Source organism: Microtus ochrogaster, linkage group LG9 (genome assembly GCF_000317375.1).
Source record: "Microtus ochrogaster isolate Prairie Vole_2 linkage group LG9, MicOch1.0, whole genome shotgun sequence".
Classification (NCBI taxonomy): domain Eukaryota; kingdom Metazoa; phylum Chordata; class Mammalia; order Rodentia; family Cricetidae; genus Microtus; species Microtus ochrogaster.
This window is the reverse complement of record NC_022034.1, coordinates 29220911-29243234: the sequence shown is the minus strand read 5'-3', so window position 1 is coordinate 29243234 and position 22324 is coordinate 29220911. Positions and strand designations below refer to the sequence as shown.

Genomic DNA, 22324 nt, shown 5'->3' with positions numbered 1-22324 from the left:
CCAGGGAGCAGTGACAGGAACGTGATGTTGATAGCAGAGCAGGACTCGAGCACCTCCGGGACTGCTCAGGAGTCGCACGGCTGGCTTGCTAGCACAGTACCAGCCGGGGCAGACACTACAGACCAGGGTTCGTTATGTCTCACTCCCCCACCCCCAGCCCCCCACTGCCCAAGCAGCAGCTGTCAAACAGTACCCAAAGCCCATGAGAGGTTTTCCTTAGGTAGCACCTTGGCGCTGCTGGCCTCTCCCCATTCTTCCGAGGCCTTCCCCCTTTGAGTGCATTTCCCCCCTCTTCCTCTCCCACTTGGGCAAACATTTCACTTGTGTTTAATGGGCATCATTTTGCTCTCCGAAGTTTCATGAAGGCTTTATTGTATCTCTCATTTCATAGTTTCCTTCCTGTATGTGTCCTACACGCCATTCACGGCACAGCCTACCTACTCCACTACTTCACACTGCTGCCCCAAAGGGAGAGCATCCACATGTCGCCGGCTTACCTTCAGAGGGACACCGTTGCAGACTGCACCCACTTCCCTGCATTAGCACATCGCTGCCTTTCCTGACTAGAATGGCTGCTGGCTGCCTTCTCGGGAGCACCACACCAAGGTGTCTGTGCACACCTCGCTCAGCCCCTGGCAGTAGCCAGCCTTCTCACTTCTTCAGTATCTCTCCAGCTCCCGCCCACTTTCTTATTCACGATAATCTCCCAGGTGCTGGGATAACAGGCACCACCAACATGCCGAGACATTAAATCTGGCCAAAAGAGACAAGCGAGGCTCAAAGACTTCATCCAGGGCAAACCGTATTTCTCTCAATGAACACTTGTTCTTTAGGGGTTCCCACAGGTAATGCTTGTTTCTGTGATCTAAGTCACGATTAAACAATGTAGATTCTATCATTTTGGCTGGGTGTGGTAGTGCACACCTTTAATCCCATTTCCTGTGAAGCTGAGGCAGGTGCATCTCTGTGAGTCAGAGGCCAGCTTGACCTTCATAGCAAGTTCCAGTCTAGTCAGAACCATATAAGATGCAAGTCCTTGGAAAAAAAAATGCTGCTGGAGCAGGGTGGTGGTGGCGCACACCTTTAATCCCAGCACTCGGGAGGCAGAGACAGGCGGATCTCTGTGAGTTTGAGACCAGCCTGGTCTACAAGAGCTAGTTCCAGGATAGGCTCCAAAACCACAGAGAAACCCTGTCTCGAAAAACCAAAAAAAAAAAAAAAAAAAATGCTGCTGGATGGTGGTGGTGCACACCTTTAGTCCCAGCACTCGGGAGACAGGCAGGCAAATCTCTTGAGTTCAAGGCTACCAAGGATACACAGAAAAACCGCTCTTGAAAAAAAAAACCAAAAGCCAACCAAACAAAAGAAGCTTTGGGACCTCACTCTTGATTCTGAAGCAGAGAAAGGAAAGGCTACAATGTCGACGTCAACTTGGAGTCATGCAATTTTATCTACTCTTGAAGGGAAGTGCTGGTGGCCACAGGCCTTATGCATACTAAGGTGTGTCTCCCCAACACACTTAGCAGTTCAGCACCAAGGTTTCAGCTTGTCAAAGCCAAGGATGGCAACTCCTCACGCCTTGCAGCAGAAATAGCACAAGCGGAATCCCTGTCAGCTCTAACAGCATGCTTAACAACATGGCTTCTGCCTGTGAGAAACAGGAGGTCCTGCAGTGGTGCCTCAGGCCGGGAGCCAGCGTCAGGACACCTGCTGTGGCCTGGCTGTCTTCTGTAAAGAGAGCAAGGCCCAGTCTGCTCCTACCCCCGCATGTCTTACAAATCAGCTTCAGGGCAGACCTGTTAGGTGCTGTGCTGTTAACTACCAGGACCTTCCAGCCAGGCTTGAATGGGCGGCTTAACTAGTCACACATGGGGGCTGGGCTAGCTAGTTAGGGAGCAGGCGCAGTAGCTGGCTGGCCCTCCCAAGACATTTACTGAATGGATGAACCTTCTCTAGAGGCAGCGAGGCCTTACTGCATTCCTTTCTCTCATTTGAGGACGTGAACTTTCGGCAGCACGTCAGTCTTTGCTTCAAAGGCCACACATCAAGCTCCTCGTTCTGTGTGCTTCTTCTGACTTCGGCTTCCTTCAGCCCTTCCCTGACTATAAAACCCACTTCCTCTGCTCAACTCCTCGGAACAGTCATCCTATTTTGTGGAATAAAATTTCCAAATCTAGAAATCAAAATTCAGCCAATTAAGATTTTTCAATTGAGCCAGGCATGGTGTCGCAAGCCTGTAATTCCGGCACTCTGAATGTGTAGAGAGGTCAGGTCAGTCAAGTGATACCTGAGAGCCCGAGCCCATCTCAACAAAAGCAGTAGGATATGGTAGTGCACACCTTAATACCGGAACTCAGGCAGGAGAATCTTTGAGTTTGGTCTAGTACATTCCAGGCCAGGTGATCCCTGCCTCAAAAAACAAAAAAATAAAACCCCAAAAGCCAAAGTCATCGTAACTGTGAAGTACATGGAAATATGGAACCCTGCCTCTTCCCACTTCCCAAGATAAGCTTTCTACAGAAACTGGTCAGACGGAAACCTTGTGAGCTGCACCTGACGGCCAAGCACTGAGCTCCCCAACACTCATGTTCTCCCCAGGGACTGGAGGGAAGGTGCACACACAGATCCAGACACACTCTAAGTGGGGAGGGACCTACAGAAATGAAGTGTTACGAGACCACAGTTTTTCTATTTTTATATTTTATATAATTAATAAAACAGTGCTTGTATAAAAATTCACACAAAGTTGCTAGAGATCATACAATTTCCAAAAATGTCCTGGGTTTGTGTTACATTCAGTTTTCTAAGGGTGCACTCAGATCAATGGTAACAGGCAGACGTGATGTGGTGTCTCGTTCTCTTTGGTAAAACTGTCCGCATTATTGACTCCTCACAGTAGAAACCTGACATCCACTCTGTGCAGGGTCTGCTCATGCTAGGATGTCAGACATTAAGGCTGGATCTACAAGAGGCAAGGACTTCCCACAGCAGTACCAGGCCCTGGGCCCTGACCCCCACTTCAGAATGACCCAGTGACTTCCAAGCAGGAGTCTCCAGGAACCTCCCAGTCAGGCAAGAAGCAATCTCTGGGGGAATGGTAGAAACAGAATATCTCTCCAAGAACCCAAGAGGCCGGCCACACTGTGGTGTGATCAGGCCAAATCCAGTCACCACGAAGTAGATCCCATTGGTCGGTTGATGATTGCTGCTGATATAAACCCCTCACCCCCTAACTTAAAAGGAAAGGAAGGCTTGGGGCTCAATGCTGAAGGGGAAGGGCACTGAGCGCTAATGACACTAGACACTTTATTCCCTGACAAACATTTGTCATCATACAGACACGGCCACATGAACTAAGAGCAGGATTCGAACACTATACATTCATGACTATCTTCATACATTCTTTAACAGCTTCCTAACAAAGAAAAGCAAGACGTCTACCACCCACCGACACACTACCTTACTCAACGTCAGAATGTCTGTGCTAATCTTTAGTCCTCTGTATACAAGGCAGAAAGAATCCAAAACACAAACGAAGAGTTAGATGGGGAAGATGGGGAACAAGGAAAGCAGTCGCCAACAGATTTCATGGAACCCATTAAATTCTGAAAAAATAAGTATTTAATATTCATATTGCTTCATGACAAAAAAAAATGCCCACTGGATCTACCTGTATGGATGGGTAAGTGAGGATACCATACAGTCCAGGGGTAGGAAACAGCTCCCAGAGTGTCTGCCTCTTTTCACTGAAAGGGACAATGAGATTGGGGGGGGGGGGGCAGGCTGTGAAGCCCTACATAGTTAAAGTGTTAAGGAAACCAAAATATAGTTTCCCAGAGTCAACACGCTCTGGGTTACACAAAGTCATGCTGAACTGCTAGAACTTGCCGTTTCTCTGCTGTGAGGAAACAGGACTTCTAAAAACTTGCTAACCGATTGTGCTTCTGACGTCGCAGGGCCACAACCCACTCTAGAGCTCAGGACAACTTTCACATGGCTTGGAATCCTCTCGGTCACATCCTCAAGACCAGAACAAATCTCGCGGAATTCTCTCAAGCTAGCGGAAGCATGAGAGAACACCACAGCCATCTTTGGGGTAGGTGTGTGCATGCACGCATGCGTGTGTGTGAGACTAAGGCATTAGAGAGAGGCCCGAGTGAGGGAAAAGGGAGTCTTCTGGCTGCCCCCATACCTTCTTTCTGGGCACAAAGAAGGTTGATTTGTTTGTGTTCTAGTAAGGAGAAATGCTTGCAGGTGTGGTCATGTGACAGAGAGCCATGAGCTCCCTATGCACTTCTCAACAACAATAATTTAGGTTTACAGTTACAGCATAAATAATCTGAAAATGACAGTGAATAGAAGCTTTATAGTATTCAAAATTGTTATTTTTTTAAATGCCCATTGGGTACATGCAAAATTATATCATATTGTCTACTAGAACTAAAGTTCTTATCTGTATGAGAAAATTCATAGATTATTTCTAACACTTCTGCATATTAAGGTAGCAAAATAGTAAGTCATTAAGTTATCACATTTGTAATGTCCCACAAGGGTATTATGACTACCCAGGCAACTGAATTAATTCTCGAGGTCAATGGTAAGATGGATTCAGTTTGGGGAGCACCGTCTCCTGCCCTTCTTAGGCATCTGGCCCCAGTGTAGAAGGGTGGAAGACATGTGCACCTCCTCGTTAGGGGTGGGCCAGGAGAGGACGGCAGAACTTCCTAGAAGGTTTGAGGGGAAAGGTCTGAGTGGGGCTGGGAAGGAGCATGGGCGCTCCACTTAAGATGGTTTGGGTCCCTCCAACACCTGCAAGAGCCTAGGCTCGTAGAGGTCCAAGGCCATGCTGCTCATGGGAGGAGCTAACACTGAGGTCTGGGGATAGGGACTCTGTACAAATACATGGAAAGTAAACAGTTCTTGGTGAACCCAAAAGAAGCCCACCCATAAATCACACAAAATCATCCCTAACACATTGTGTTCCTTCCAATGTGTCTGTCCTTCTAATCCAGCACCTGTGTGCGGAGAGGGAATGGGGCTGAGGAAGGACACAGCTCACGTGAAGACGTGAACTATGCCTCCAGTCTATCTACATTCATATCATCTTCCAGTGTTCTTGTCTACACAGTGAGCACCACACGGCAGTGGCAGACAGGCTGGGCCACAGGTAACCTTTCTGGGGGCCACAGCAGTAGGAAAACTCACATACAGGATCAAGGGGCTACCCACTACTTATATTCCATCCCATCTGTGAATCCGAGGGGCCTCGGGACTCTCTGAAACCAGATGTCAAACACAGGATTAGTAAAACCAGTCACCGTGCCACCTGAAGCTAGTTACACATAATGCCAGAATATGGCATTTCTAAAACAAAAAACAAACAAAAAAAACATAAATCTAAAATCATCCTTAAAAATCCCAGCAATTTAAGTAATCGTACAGTATCTCATCTCAATTATTTTTTTAAGATTTCTTTTCCTAAGTAAAATGGCTCCCAAAGAGCGAATGATTTTCTTTAAAAGGGTTTCATTTTAATTCAAAAAGGGGGGGATGTAAAACATGGGGGAGAGAAACAAGCTTGCTGAATTTGTATTTTGGTGTTTTTGAGAGACAGGGTCTCATTGTGTAGCCCTGGGCTGGTCTGGAATTCATTACGTAGACTGGCCTTGAACTCACAATGGCCTCTGCCTAGGTGTGGGTCACCACAGCTAGCCTAAATTTGTATTTTGGATTGTGAGGGTTAGGGAGGGTGCCCCAGCCCTGAAAAGGGACTCTACCCTATCGATTCTCTCATTTCACAGCTTGGCTACTCCCCAACTCCAGCTGTGCCAGCAGGGAACACGGAACAAAGTCATGAATACAAGAGACCAAATTCAAGGCTTCTTTCTTGTGGCTGGGTAGGTGGTGTGTGCAAAGGTAGGAAACCACTCCCCACTGACATAAGGTGCCTGTCTGTGGATACCGTACACGAGCTCCGGAGCAACGCTCAGTCCGTGGTGACCCAAGTCCCTGGGCAGCCCCAGACTTGTCACTTCTCCACTTTCTTGGCTTTCTTGAGGATGTCGCACTTTTTCCTGTTGGGGCGGCGACACCGCTCATCAATGCTGGGTATACATTCATAATGCCACACCTCCTCCATCTTCTCCACCGGGTAGACAGCTTCCACGTAATGGCGGATGAGTCTCAGGCGCGTGGGGTCCAGCTGCTTCTTATTGCAAGCCCCGGAGTGGTTGTACTGCAGTCGAAGGTTCTCAGCTGTGAAGAGTTCAGGGAAGAGCCTGACCAGGAGTCGGGCAGCGAAGTTGCCCACCGACAGGCTCTGCTGCACGATCTCACGAACCTCCTTGTCCGACAGCAGGTAGGGAGAAGGCACCGGAAAGTCGGGTGAGGGGACCACCAACTCGTCCAAGGGGATTTTGCAAAAGTCTTTGCTGCTCCTTTCAGGAGGCAGCGGGGGCCCCTCAAACTCCTCTCGGAACCTCTCGGGGTTGATTGCATAACTTGCTAGGTCCCGGCACTCGGGGCCAGGTACGTGGACCTTGCGCTGCTGCTGGTAAGAGCGCCTCTGCTCCGTGTCCCTGCGCCGACAGCGCTCATCCAGCTTGCCCACAAACTCCAGAGTCCACACGCGGTCGTTCTTGGCCCGAGGGTAGAGCAGCTGCACGTAGTGGCGGATCAGCCTGATGCGGGCTGGGTCCAGCTGCTTCTTGCCCAGGGAGCCGCTGCAGTTGTACTGCTTGCGCAGGTTCTCGTGGGTAAAGAGCTCCGGGAACAGGTGCACTAGCAGGCGGGAGGCAAAGTTGCCAATGGACAGGCTGCTCTCATAGATGCTACGCAGCTGCTCCTTACTCAGTAGGCAATCTGAGCCTGGCATCTCGAAGTCTGGCTGTGGGATCTCCAACTTGTCAAAATCAATGGGCACCAGCCAGATCTTCTTGGAGCGCCGGCCAGGCCGCTCGCCCTCCAGGTTGTCCTCTACCTTGACCACTGAGATGTCATCCGGCAGGCTAGAGGAGTCGTAGCAGTCGTCCCGTGGGACCTCCCCCTCGCTGCCCCCCTCCAGCCCCAGACCCTCCAGCTCATCATTGATGCGCTGGGCACACTGCTGCAGCCAGGCCTCCTCCTCCTGCATATCCGGGAAGTAGATCTCCGTGTAGTTGCGGATGATCTGCAGCCTCTGGGGATCCAGCTCTTGCTTGCCACCGTCGCCATAGCAGCTGTACTGTTCACCCAACTTCCGGTGGTCAAACAGCTCTGGGAAGAGCCGGTGCAGGAGGAACACGGCAAACTCACCTGGGGAGGAGGCTTCATCTAGGAACTCGGTGAGGTCCTGTGTGTCCACCACATGGTCCGAGGCGATGGTGCTGCTGCGGTCCAGAGACAGAGCTTCTTCTTGGTCCTTGTTGTCTAGAAAGTGGCCTGCATCCACTTGGTCTGCTTCAAAGAAGTTGGTGACCTGGCTGCCTGGCTGGCTGTCCTCCATTTCTCGCTGGGCCCAGAAGCGGCTGAAGAAGTCGTTCAGCTGTGGCAAGCACTCAGCCTGCCACACAGCTGTGTCCTTCACAGAGGGGTAGTAGACCTCCACGTAGTTGCGGATGAGCTGGAGGTGCAGCGACTCGAGCTTCCGCTTGGCGGCAAAGCCACAGGCACTGCAGCCGCGGGAGAAATCCACCTCTCCAAAGAGCTCCGGGAAGAGCTGCACCAGCAGGCGACACGCTAGGTCGCCGCAGGACAGGCTTTGCTCCGCTATCTGCTTCAGCTCAGCGCTAGTGAGCTGGTATTCAGGGGGAGGCTGGAACTTAGCCACCAGCTCAGAAGGGCTCACCTGCTTCTTGATGCGGCTCACCTCGAGGGAGAGCAGGTCTACCTTGCTGTGAAGCTGGGACATGTTAGATGTGAGCGTGTTGAGCATGTAGAACATCTTCTGGATCAGGAAGTAGATATTGGGGTCCCCATCAGTGGCCACCCCAGCACCACATTCCCGTTTCTGAGATTCATTCAGCAGGCGCAGAGGAGAGGGGCTGTTACTGGAGTTCGCCTTCTCAAAGAGCTCATAGGGGCTGAGCAGGTCTCCGGAGGGAGGGTTCTTCTTCTCCATGATCTTGTGGGAGATGCCATACAGAGGCTTCTTGTAGGAAGGAGTTGTGGCCTCACTGGAAGGCTCGTCTTCCGTAGGCCACACACAGCTCCCACTCCTGCCCCTGCTCGCTGGCTCTCCATTTCCCTGGCAGGGCGAGCTGTTCTCACGGTTGCGCATGCCTGCCAGGAGTGCCTAAGAAACAGAAACCATTTTGCAGAGTTAGGTGCGTGTTCTGATACAATGCATTAAAGACTGGGCTGGGACAGCACAAAGGACCCAAGGTCAATGTTTCTTGTCCAAACCAATCTGTCCATCCAGGAATGCACCAAATATACAGTAGCATCTGAGGGCCAACCTGTTCCATCTCCCTACTCCTTGCTAGACCCAGGAAGGCTCCTACTGTTGTAGAATACTTCTGTTCATGCGGCTAACAGAGGCCAAGCTGGTAAGACTGGGTAAAAACTTCTAGGAATGAAGAGCAGTGGTGGTGCACGCCTTTTATCCCAGCACTCAGGAGGCGGAGGCAGAGGCTGGTCTCTGTGAGTTCAAGGTCAGCCTGGTCTACAAGAGCTAGTTCCAGGTCAGATTCCAAAGCTAAGGAAAAACCCTCTCGAAAAACAAACAAACAAACAAACAAAAAAAGAGGTAAGGTTTACCCAGGCAGCAAGCAGGCCCAGCAATACTAACTGAGCCTCCTGTGCTTCCCACATACTGATTAGTGAAGTTCTTCCTGGACCCCCTTTAAAGACAAAACAAAGCCCCTGACTCACACACCTGGACATAAAGAGATTCTGGTGCTGCCAGCACTGAAGCCAGGGATGCTTGAGCACACTAGGTGGTCGCTTTACTGTGAGCAACACTGCACCCTCCACCTGGGATCCTTTCTTTCCATATTTTTTGAGGTGGTGTTTTTTTGTTTTGGTTTTAAAGATGGGGTCTCCCTCTCGTCCTCTGAGTGCTAGAATCATGGAGACAAAGAGATCTTTGATGATATTCTGATTCCATGAAGGTGGCTCTGTAGAAACTAACACAGGGTCAGTGGCTTCTGCCCATCCTAGCTGTTCTAAAACACGTCTCACTTCTTGAGAGCAGAGGGCTCTCTTGTTTGGAGGGAGGGAGAGATTGTGGGTGGTCCCACCCACTCTTCTGCCCCACTCCTTCCTGATGATTCCTATCTTGTCGCACTGAATGTCACAGCCATTTCTCTTTTTTTGTTTGTTTTGTTTTGTTTTTCGAGACAGGGTTTCTCTGTGGCTTTGGAGCCTGTCCTGGAACTAGCTCTGTAGACCAGGCTGGTCTCTAACTCACAGAGATCCGCCTGCCTCTGCCTCCCGAGTGCTGGGATTAAAGACGTGCGCCACCACCGACGGCTTGTCACAGCCATTTCTGATCTATCCCACCACTGAGCAAGGTGGCTGGAACAGAGGAGAGTCCCCTGCTAATCACACTGTCCCATCTCTGCCTAAGAAAAGGACCTCTGGGAGCTGGGGGTGGCAAAACAAAACCCACTGACTTTATTAAACCCCAGGACAGAGGTGCAAGTGCACGGGCGCTCAGCCACCCATCAGGGCCTCCCTGTGTGACCGTCGATGCCTTAGCTTCTGTGTCTTGCCACAGGATCATTCTGAGAGCGATGGGATGATGCACAGCAAGTACAGGGTCAAGTGTTGACTGCAGCAGGGTTACACTACACAAGACCATTCTCAGGCGCAGAAGGAATGGTGTGGCCTTTTGTTACGTTGTCATGCTTGCTCACACAGCAGGGCAAGGCACTCTGGAGGGCTTCTCAGGGTCTACCAAAGGAGTACCATGAAGAGACTGAGCTGAAAAAAGTTCTTTCGTTTACTGGCCAGAAAGAAGAAGGACTCTTTTTCCATAATAGGGCTGAATCCAGGGCCTCATGCACGTTAGGCCTCAAGCACTGAGCTACCGCAATGTGCTATCACAAAACTAAACCCAGACCTTTTAAATTTTATTTTAAATAAATATATTTATTTTTAGGAGACATAGCTCATTTGGTTAAGGGGTGAAGCTACTCTTCCGGAAGTCCCAGTTTCGGTTCCGAGCACCCACATGATGGCTCATAACCATCAGAAACTCCAATTCTGGGGGATCTGACACCCTCTACTGATCTCCTCGGGCACCAGACATGTGGTACACATACGTGCACGCAGAACAACACTTTTACACATAGAATAAAATGAAGAAACATTCTAACTTATTTTTCAAGTATGTGTGTTTGTCTGTGTATGGGTATGAGCGTGTGAATCCTGGTGCCGGCAGAGCTTAGGGAACTGCTGCAGCTACATACAGTTCTAAGCTGCCTGGTGTAAGTGCTGAGGATTGAACCTGGGTCCTCTGGAAAATCAGCATGTGCTCTTAACCACTGGCCGTCTCTCCAGTCCCACCCCAGTTTTTTAAGACAAGATTTTGTTTCATATTATAGTAAGAACCAAACACAGGGCTCAAATTTGATTAGTGAATAAAATTCACAGCTAGAAGCAGGAACAGCTCCTTTTTTAAAAATGAGAATATGCAAATGTAGCATGCCATTTTATTTAGAATAGCAAATTAGTTTCTTTTTAAAAAATAGATGAAGCCGGGCGGTGGGAGCACGCCTTTAATCCCAGCACTCTGGAGGCAGAGGCAGGCGGATCTCTGTGAATTCAAGGCCAGCCTGGTCTACAAGCTACAGGACAGGCTCTAAAGCTACAGAGAAACCCTGTCTCGAAAAAACAAAACTAAAACAACAACAACAACAACAAAAACCCCAAAATACAATAAAAAAAAAATAGAGAGAAGAAAGCACCCAACCGCCTGTATTCTGGAGAAATGGCAACTTCTGAACCCTGGAGTGAGATGCTGCAGCCTGCTGGTTCTGGAGGCCAGAGGCCTTCACTTGAGGCTGGAAAGTTTGGCAGCATGGCAGGGAGCAGCCTGATCCTTCCTATCTGTGTGTTCTCTTCTTCCAAAGTAAGCTGGGCGACATGGCCTGTGCAGTGCTTGTCTGTATTCCAATCTACTCAAGAGGCTAAAGTAGGAAGATCCACAAAGCCCTGGCTGTCCTGGAACTGACTAGGTACAATAGCTGGCCTTGAACTCAGAGATCTACTGGCCTCTGCCTCCCAAGCGCTGGGATTAAATGTGTGCAAGCAGGATGTGAGTGAACACCTGACTGGACACCCCCTCCATGATTCTCAGACCAGCTGTTAACACAAACATTGCCATTCCTACTGAGCATGCTAGAAACTCTTAGATCAATGGAAACACTTTTTACTAAACTGCCTGATAAAAAAATGAAGAGTCCCAGTAGAGGGCAATGTTCTTCACTCAGAAACCCTGGATAACAATTCAACATAAAACGCAAGCACCAAAGGGAAGGTTCTTAGATATCTCTACAATGGTGTCCTGTCAACTCAGCCCTCAATTAATTCCACAAACACTGCCAAGGCAACGACGTGCTCGCTGCGTTTACTGCTGCTGATAAAATCTCTGCTCAGCTGTCTAGGAATATCAAGAAATCTTTAAATCTGTGCTATTTGGCACAGGGTGTCTGGCTGACAGTTCCCAGTTCTCCAAGGTGTATCTTCCAACCATATGGGACTCTGTGGCACAGCTCTGGCTCTGATGCTGGCATCTAGCCTAGATCATGATGGACGTTCCATTCACGAGCACCTGCAGACTCACAGGGAAGACCTGAAGATCTCAGCTGGGGAATGGGACTGAGGCACCACCATGCAGGTGAGGAGCAGCAGACATCCTGGGGAGATTCCAGGGTTCTGGCCACTAGTGCTCTAAGGACTAGTCATCACCCTCAGACCCCAGAGTCTACAGAAGTTATTGAATTCAGTTCAGTGACTAATGAGTGGCTAAACAGTGTCCAGGGAGTCAGCAACGGAAGATCCAAGCAAGAAGCATGTCTATGGGAAGCAGGAGTGAAAAATCACTGTAAAATCAAGTGTGGGCCACGTGATGTGGCACCAGGGCGCTAGTACCACTATTCTGGAATAATGGTAGTGACGGCGATGCTTACCCTGGGCACACTAGGAAAGAGTCACACACAGCCTTTCCCTTATGGCCTTCCTGGTGCTGCCACGGAACCTGGAAGCAGTCTGCACCCCACACGCATCCCTCCAGCCCTTACTCCATCAGCTCCCAGTTAAGTGCACAGTTTCTGACAGAGCAGTGTTGGTAGCACCAAGCTCTCAGCCTGTTTTTAAGTGGGGAACCCGTCATCGCTTCCTCTGAGACACTTTAGGAACCCCAGCTTTTTCAACAGTTACACACCTAGAAGCCACCGAGTGTAGCATAAATGAGGAAGATGACATTTCTGCTATCTGATTAAAACCAACCACAGTACATTTCTTATGTCTTGGTTTTTTTGAGACACGGTTTCTCCGTGTAGCCCTTGCTGTCCTGGAACTCACTCTGTAGATAGATCAGGCTGACCTCGAACTCACAGAGATCCACCTGCCTCTGTTTTGAGCGCTAGGATTAAAGGTGTGTACCACCACTGCTCAGCAACAGTGGAAGAGTCACACAGACAAAAGCCCCAGGAGAAGAGGTTTCAGCCTGGTACAGCTCTTGACCATCACCTCCACTTCTGTGAACAAAGGTGATCCCCAGATGACAAGGCGCCTCAGCAGGACTGCCACCAAGCCTGACCACCCAAGTTCAGTCCCTGGGACCCACATGGTGGAAGGAAAGGACAAACTCCTATAAACTGTCCTTTGACCCACACACACCTTGGCACACACAGAGAGAGACAGACAAAATAAATAAACAATAAAACAATAGAAATTCTAGCCACGTGTGCCAAGCCTGCTTCAGGGAGGGGCAGAGTGAGTCTTCCTGGTCCTTGTCAGACTTTTTTCTAAGAAAGCTGTTTTTCTTCTAAGTTCCATACTGACTGTCAGTCATAAAACAAGGAATCAGGGGGCTAGAGACATGGTGATTAACATGGCTGCTCTTCCAGGGTACCTGGGTTCAATGCCCAGCACCCACATGGAAGCTTGCAATTGTTCATAACTCTATTTCCAGGGATCCGACACTCTCTTCTGACCTCCATGGGCATCAAGCATGCACATGATGAATATACATTCAAGCTAAAGATCCATAGATACAAAACATATATATGTATATATTTTTCTTTTTTTTATGCATATATTTTCAACACAGGGTTTCTCTGTGTAATAGCCCTAGTAGTCCTGGAACTAGCTCTTGTAGACCAGGCTGGCCTCGAACTTACAGATATCCATCTGCTTCTGCTGGGGATTAAAGGTGTGTGCCATCACCACCACCACCTGACTTATATATCTTTAAATTTAAATAATCAAGTCAAGTGTTGGTGGCACACACCTTTAATCCCAGCACTCAGAGCAAGGCAGATCTCTGTGAGTTCAAGGTCAACCTGGTCTACAGCGCAAGTTCCAGGATGGCAAGAGCTGCAGAGAAACCCTATCTTGAAAAAAAAAAACAAAAACAAAAAAGGGGGGGAGGAGATTTGATTTTTTTTTTTAAAGATTCTTTTTACATTCTTTTTATCTTTGGGTATGAGTATTTTGCCTGCATGAATGTATGAGCACTGTGTGCTTGCCTGGTTTTCTCCACGGCCACAGAGGGTGTGGAGCCCTTGGAGCTGGAGTGACAGATAACAGTGAGTCAGCACTTGGGGACTGGGAACTGCTTACTCACTGACCATCTCTCCCCAGTAGTGTTTTCATGTTTCTCTTCGAAGTTCTATGTAAACAATCCTGGCACCTGCAAAAGTTTTAATTTCTGGGCTGGAGAGATGGCTCAGAGGTTGAGAGCACTGGCTGCTCTTCCAGAGGTCCTGAGTTCAATTCCCAGCAACCATATGGTGGCTCACAACCATCTGTACTGAGATCTGGCACCCTCTTCTGGGGTGTGGGCATACATGGAGGCAGAATGTTGTATACATAATAAATAAATAAATCTTTAAAAAAAAAGTTTTAATTTCTTCCTTCCAAAACACTGTTACCAGCCTGGCGGTGGTGGCGCACGCCTTTAATCCCAGCACTCGGGAGGCAGAGGCAGGCAGATCTCTGTGAGTTTGAGGCCAGCCTGGTCTACAGAGCTAGTTCCAGGACAGGCTCCAAAGCCACAGAGAAACCCTGTCTCGAAAAATCCAAAAAACAAAAACAAAACACTGTTACCGCTACTATTCTATTATTTTCACTGTATTGCTATCAGGCCCAGGACTGTACACACGCTAGGACAAGCACTCCACCAATGAACTATATGCCAGCTTCCCTTTAAAACAATTTTATTATGTTCATTTTGTGTGTGCTGCACACACACAAGTTACAGCATGCACATGGAAGCCAGAGACCCTCCCACCAAGGGCAAACTCTGGTCTGCAGGCTTCCTTGCATGCACCTTTCCACAATGAGCATTTGCCCCCACACCCAAACAAGGGCTTGCTTTGCAGCTCAGGCTGGTCTTGAACTCATTGCACAATCCAAACTACTCTCAAGCTCTGTCCTCTGCTGAGCGCTACAATTAGAAGCTCTGCACAACACACTGGGCTTGTTATTTAATTCTTGTGATACTGAGGACTGAATGCTGTCTCAGCTGTCACAGGCCTGGTGACTGCTGGTGGGCTCCCCTCTACTCTTCTTGATGCACCTGCTACGTCCAAGGTCCCCAATCACCGGGTGAAGTGCTGAGAGCCTATGTTCCCTGCCTGGAGCCACCATCACATCCAGAAGGCTCAGGATCTCTAGAAAAGGGGCAAGTGCCAACCCTATCTGAACTAGACCAGTGTTACTTTGGAAATTCAACCCACATTCTAATCTCGAAAATATCTACAGGTGGGCTGGAGATATGGCTCAGTGGTTAAGAGCACTGCCTGCTCTTCCAGAGGTCCTGAGTTAAATTCCCAGCAACCACATGGTGGCTCACAACCATCTGTAATGAGATCTGGTGCCCTCTTCTGGCCTGCAGGCATACATGGAGGCAGATTATCATGTATACATAGCAAATAAATAAATTAAAAAAAAAAGAAAATATCTACAGGTGTTCTCAAATCTCTATGGCTCTGAGAACACTGATTTACTGATAAATAAAGCTACACAAACTTCCTAGGAAACAAGTACTAGACACCCATGGACCTATACTGAGTTCAGGACCAGCCTGGTCTACAAGAGCTAGTTCCAGGACAGATTCCAAAGCTACAGAGAAACCCGGTCTCACAACAACAACAAAGAGGCTGATGTAGGAATTCCAGGCTGGCCCAGGCTACAGGATGAGAACCTGCCTCGAGACTGGGGGGACAGAGACTACAGTGATACATACCTGGAATACTGACATGGGGGAGGTAGAGATAGGAGAATAGTTGAGGGTCAATCTCGACTAACAATGGGGGCATAGCGGCATACACCTTTCATCCTAGCACTATGTATGACTTAGGTTTCTAACTAATCTCCAAACCTCCTAGAACTCCAGTCTGTATATAAACTCACACAGTGATTAGGCCTGTGTACAAAGATGGTCACTCTAGCATTGTTCACAGCACTATAAAAACAGAAAACACCTATCATTAGGAAAAAGAACAGGAAATGATTATCTAAAAGATGTAAGAACGATGAGGCACAGTATACTCAGTCAGTAGTATGCACCAAGCTGTGGGTCCATTCACTACCACTTGAAGCAAATGTGGTGTGACAAACCCACAATTCGAGCACCAGAAAATGGACTCAGGAGGGTCAGGAGTTCAAGGTCATCCTCAGCTACTTAGGAGTTTGAAGAAGGTCTGGGCTGCGGAAGACAGGGGCCAGGGACAACTCAGTTGTCAAACTCTTGCTTAGCATCACGAAGCCTTGGGTTCAAGCCCTAACACCAACAGTGTGCACAGACAAAAGAAAGCCAACGGCAAACTTTAGATTCTAATGCTGCCGGTCAGACTGTGTCCTCATTCCTCCAGCCCAACTCCTGTTGCGTCTTAGCCACGCCTGTCTGGTGTGCTCTGGAGCAGTGAGGAACATTGTGTGAACTGTTGGGGACAGAGAACAAATGGGTAACTGCTTTTCAGACAAGCCCTTCCACTAACCACTGTGGATTTTACCAGCCTCAACACACACCAGCGGCAGTCAGGTACCACAGTCTGGTACTACCCTGGGAATTTCCAATATGCATGAAGCCCTTCCCCAGTTCACACAGTATGAAGCAAGGGCAGGGCTTAGAGTGAAATGTGGTGAATTTCTAAATATTCCTTTATAAAAATGTTTAAAGGTGTAAAAAAATCATTTTTTTCCCATGGAATTATTTTTTTAAAATGTGTCACTTAGGCTGGGTAGACAGCTCAGTGCACCAGTGCTAAGATCTAAGTTGGAAACCCCAGAACCCATAAGAGCTAAACATAGTAGCAGACATCTAAAATGCCATCACTGACTCCTGAGACAAGATGGGAAGTACACACAGCTCTCAGGTCAGCCGGCCCATATATGGAGGTGAGCCACAAAGAGGGCTCATCTCAGCCCAGGTGAAAGGTGAAGACAAATACAACACCCAGTTACCTGCTGACCTCCTACACAGAAACCCTCTACTTAGACTTACATACAGATTTTTTTTTTCCTTTTGGTTTTTTTTGAGACAGGTTTTCTCTGCGTTACAGCCCTAGCTGTCTGGGAGCTAGTTCTGTACCAGGCTGGCCTCAAACTCACCAAGATTCTCTTGCTTCTGCCTCCCGAGTGCTGGGATTATGGCATGCACCAACACCGCTTAAAAAAAATTGTCTTTTTAAGTACTACTTATGACAGTTACAAAGTGGGAACAAGTCAAATGTCTATCAGTTGATAAATGAATACACAAATGAGATCCAGCCACATAATGGACTATTTAGTATTTGGTTGTAAAAAGGAACAGAGTGCTTCTGGGATCCTGGTTCTCCATGCAAAGAGCCTGGAAGTCTCTGACCCATTTTAACAAGTCAACAGCTTGAACAAACTAAATCCAAACAACTTTCCTAGAATCCAAACGGCAGAGGGCACAGACCAAGAGCCACCCCCGAAACTAGGGTGGACACAGAGATCACAGCCACCCAGGAGAGTCAAGAGCAGAGATCTCCAGGGGAAACAGGACCAGGAGAAAACAGAGCCTGTGGTGATGAGTCAGGGAGAAAGGCCTCAGAGTTAACTCCAACATTCTCAGTCAGAGGGCACCTACATTTTTGTGGGTTTTACCTTCAAAGTTCTAAGTCTTCAGTAAATGTCAGAGGGAAATTCCTTCACGATCATGGCAGAGGAATTAAAAACAGAACAACTTTGGAATGTTCTGGAGCACCGTGTATTTGCCTGTACAGGTTTTAGCAGAGGCTTTGAGACCTGAGGGAAGGGAGACTTCAGCTGTGCAGGGAGGGGGTCGGGAGAGGAATGACACAGGACAGGACAATAGGACAGAGGAGCAGCACAGGTCTGTTAAATAGCCCAAAGCAAAGCAGGGCGCTGGCCTGGCAATGCAGTGACCAGAATACACATGATGGAAGGATAGAGCCAATTCCTGCAAGCTGTCTTCTGACCTCCAAAATAACGTAGGCTGCTGAGCATGTTCACACACAAATAAATGTAGAATAAAACAAAATTTACTCTTATCTACCTAACAGACAACAGTCCATGATGCATGCGTGTGTGTCTGCTCTATGTGCACTAGTACTCCTGTTACTGAAGTTGAATACTTAAGTTTTAAGTGTATACTGCATTCTAGGGTAGCATCAGGAGGTTAGGAAAAGAGAGGAATTGATATCACAAAATAGAGAAAACGGAATCTTACAAATGCTCAGTTAAAACCTAAAAACAAAGTCGGGTATGATGGTACTTGACTTAGCCACAGAGACAAGGGGATCTCTGAGTTTGAGTACAGCCTGGTTTACATAATGAGTTCCACGATATCCAGGGACATGCAGAGAGACCCTGTCTCAAAACAAAACAAAGCAAGCAAACAAACAAGCCTAACAAGATCCAGGTATGTTGGTTCATCTCATACCTGTAATTTCAGCACTTGGGAGGCAGAGGCAGGCTGAACTCTGATTTTTAAACTAGTCAGAGCTGCATAGTGAACACATACCAGCATGGCTACAGATGCCAGCAGGGCGGTGAGACCATGTTTCAACAACAACAATAATAATAACAACAACAGCAACAATAATACCCCCACAAAACCTAAAAAGAGCCAGCCACACTGACAAACGTCTATTCCAATACTCTGAAAACTGAGGCAGGAGCACTGTATATTACGCTGCTCTGTATAGAACAAGTTCAACAGCATCATGGGCCACACTGAACGGCCCCGTGTAAGAGCCAAAGTTATATTTTAAGTAAGTATAGATCATATCAAGTTGATAATTAAAACTACTCAAGAGACAGAGGCAGGTGGATGTCTGTGAGTTCCAGGACAGCCAGGGCTATTACACAGAGAAACCCTGTCTGGGAATGGACGGGACAATACAGACAAACAGAAAAACAACTAACCACCATGCGACCCAATAGCCAGACTTAGGCTGGGAATGCATGTAGTGATTACTTGGTACACACAGGAGTTAGGGCCTACCCTCAGTGCTGGGAATAAAGAATCATAGGGAGCCATCACTAAAGATCTCAAAGCCAACAAAAGGATAATAAAAGGAATACTGCTCGACACTGAAATTTTGGGGGAGACAATTTGATAACTCAGATTAAATGGACCAATCTATTAAGACACAATCTGTTAAAATTTGTATAAGAAACAGACAATCTGAATATAGCTGAATATACTAGAAAATTGAATTACTAATTAATAGTTTTCCACAACTGAACTCAATTGGCCCAGACGATTTCAAAGGTATATTCCATAAACACTTGAGAAAGAGATGGCATCACACTCTGCAGTGGGGACTGATGCAGGAGGATTGTCAAGAATTCAAGGTCAGCTTGGGCTATGCAGCAAGTTCCAGGCCAGCTTAAGGTACAGAGCATGGAAAGTCTTTGTCTCAACACAAACCAACTTGGGATCTAAGAATGTAGCCCAGCTGTGCTTGCCTAGAATGCACAAGGCCTTGAGTTCGAGCACCAGCACCGGGTAAAGCAGGCTTGCTGACTCACACCTATAAACCTATTACTCAGGGAGCGGGAGCAGCAGAAGGACAGCCTGGGTTACACGGGGCCATGTCTTTAAAAATTAAATACATAGAGCCAGGAGGTGGTGGCATATGCATTCAATCCCAGCACTTGGGAAGCAGAAGCAGGCAGATTTCTGTGAGTTTGAGGCCAGCCTGGTCTACAGAGCGAGTTCCAGGAAAGGCTCCAAAGCTACACAGAGAAACCCTTTCTCGACAAACAAAAAGTAAATAAGTAAAGACACACCTTCTATCTCCACAACTTCAGTGAGGCCAGGATACTTTCGTATTAAAGCAGATGACACCACAAGGAAACTCCACAACAGTACCCCCATGAATACAGACACAGGAATGCTCATGATACACTGTCAGATTTAATATAACAATGAATAAAAAATAACTGGCAGGTGTGGGATGCACACACACCTTATAAGGCAGAGGTAGGCAAATTCTTGAGTTTGAGGCCAACCAGGGCAACACAGAGAAACCCTATCTCAAAAAAACAAAAACGGAAAAAAATGTGTGTATACACTATGATCCAGGCCAGATCTTGGCTAGTTCAACATTTGAAAAACCAATTAATATAATCTATCACAACAACAAAGTAAAGGAGAAACAGTCATGTGACTGAATTGATAAGACAGCAGAATCTGACACCATTCATAACAAAACCTCTCAGGAACCTGGGGCTCAACTTGTAAAGGAGCATCTGGGAATGGGGTTGAGGGTGAGATGGCTCAGCAGATGAAGGCATTTTGTCACTAAACTAAGGACCTGAGAGCAATTCCTGGGACCCATATGTTGGTAGGAGAAAACCAACTACCAGCACAAGCCTTTAATCCCAGAACTCCAGAGATAGGCTTCTGTGAACTGAGGCCAGCCTGTTCTACATAGTGAGTTCCAGGACAGCCAGGGCTATGCAAAAGGACCCTGTCTGAAGAAAGAAAACAACAGGAAGTGCCATAAATTGACCCCTGACCTATACACACGCACACACCCTGTGCATGATTAGATTAGAAAATTAAAAAAGAATATCTTCCATAACCCTACTCTAACCTGATAGTCCCTAATAAGAAACTAGAAGCCTTCTCGCTAATATCATTTGAAACAAAACACCAAGTCTCCTGTCATCGTTTCTGTTCAACATTGTACTAAAGCTGACACAATAAGGAAAGTAAGTTGAAGTTGCAGTGCTTTGAAAGAAATTAAAAACTTTTTCATGTACTAAAGAGACAGCTCATTGGTTAAGAGCAATTCACTGGCTGCTTTTCCAGGTTTGGTTTCCAGCTCACAACCACCTGCAGTTTCAGTTCAAGGAGATGCAATGTCCTACTCAGGCCTCTGGGAGCAGAAGGTAACCACCACTGGTACACAGACACACATTTGGGCAAAACACTGGTACACATAAAATATAAAACAATCTGAAAGTACTTGCCTTTAAGACTAATGGCCTGAGCTCCATTTCTAGAACATGGTGAAGGAGAGAAACAATTCCTACAGGTTGTCCTCTGACCTCCACATGCACATCAAGACGGAGGGACACACACACACACACACATGCACGCAGTCACGCACGCACGCACACACACACACAAACAATACTTAAGCTATTGGCCAAGCACTGATTCAGATAATATATAATGGTTTCTGAGTGATTACTTCGGGTCTAAGCACCAAGAAATGAAAGAACAGCATCCAACAACAGCTATGCATGCCTTTAATCACAGCACTCGGAGGCAGAGGGATCTCTGTGAGTTTGAAGCCAGCCTGGTTTACAAAGCAAGTGCTAAGACAGCCAGGGTTACATAGAGAAACCCTGTCTCAAAAAACTAAAACAAGGGACTGGAGAGATGGCTCAGAGGTTAAGAGTACTGGCTGCTCTTCCAGAGGTCCTGAGTTCAATTCCCAGCAACCACATGGTGGCTATCTGTACTGAGATCTGGTGCCCTCCTCTGGTGTGCGGGCATACATGGAGGCAGAATGTTGTATACATAATAAATAAATAAATCTTTAAAGAGAAAAAAAAACTAAAACGAAGAGTTAGTTTGTCGTGGTATCTCTTCACAGCCATAGAATAGTGAGTGAGACAGCTGGGCATGTAGCTCAGCTGGTACAGTATTTGCCGGGCATGCACAAAGGCCTGGGTTCCATCCCCAGCACCATATAAACCAGGCATGATGGTGCACACCTGTAAATCCAGCACTCTAAAGGTAAAAAGGGGATCAGACCATCAGCTACTGCAGTGTCCAGGGCTAACCTAGGCAGCATGAGACCCTGATGCAGGGGGGAAAAGAATAAATGGAGAAAGCTGGATCCCTGGTGCTCTGAGGAATTCAGAATGCTCACCTGGGCTCCCAGAGAGCAAGTATGACAAGGAGATGGGTGCTAATGGCAGATAGGGAGCTACGCGTAAGAGTCTGTGAAATGCTTTTCTAGGAACTAAAGGTGTATTTGCAGAACCACAGAAGACTCTGCCCTAGGCTAGACCCCTCAGTCCCTACGGCTTTAAGTGGTGTGTTACTCCCCACCTGAACTGCAGCTGTGAGAGGCATATGTGGCCTTTTTCCATTCTCTTCCTTCATCAGCCCTTAAGGTCAAGTTAATATAACAAGCAAACGGTAACACCGTAGCATCTGGGCATGGTGGTGTAAAGCCCAGCTCGGCAAGCAGAGGCAGACAAGTTCGAAGCCAACCTGGCCTATACAGGGAGTATCCAGCCAGCTAAAGCAGTGGGACTCTGTCAAGAAGGAGGAAGAAGCAAATGTAGCAAATTCAGCCTGGTGGCACCGACCTGTAATGCTAGCCACTCAGGCTGAAGCAGGAGAATGGCAAATTCAAGGCCTGCTGGACCACAAAATTAAAGCTTAAAGTAGGCAACTTGATGAGACTCTGTCTCAAATAAAACACAAAGTACAAAAGGATCTGGGTGTAAGTCAGTGATAAATGATTGCCCGGCACAATTTCTAGTACTAAAAAAAGGAAAGGAAACTAGTCTTGAGGGGCCTGGAGAGATGGCACAGCAGCTAAGAGGTCCTGAGTTCAATTCCCAGCATCCACATGTTGGCTCACAACCATCTGTGTAGTAAGATCTGGCACCCTCTTCTGGCCTACAGGCATACGTGCAGACAGATAAA

The 22324-nt window shown here is 47.6% G+C and overlaps 1 protein-coding gene across 1 annotated transcript in view; it reads right to left on the bottom strand.

Annotated features, from left to right (window-relative positions):
• Nucleotides 1-2696: 2696 nt before the first annotated feature.
• Bend3 (BEN domain containing 3) overlaps nucleotides 2697-22324 on the bottom strand; it is a 33659-nt gene continuing 14031 nt past the window's right edge. The window contains exon 4 of the mRNA XM_005363585.2: nucleotides 2697-8272. Within this exon, the coding sequence (XP_005363642.1) occupies nucleotides 6029-8272 (2244 nt within the window). The 3' untranslated portion in view covers nucleotides 2697-6028. The remainder of the gene's footprint in view (nucleotides 8273-22324) is intronic.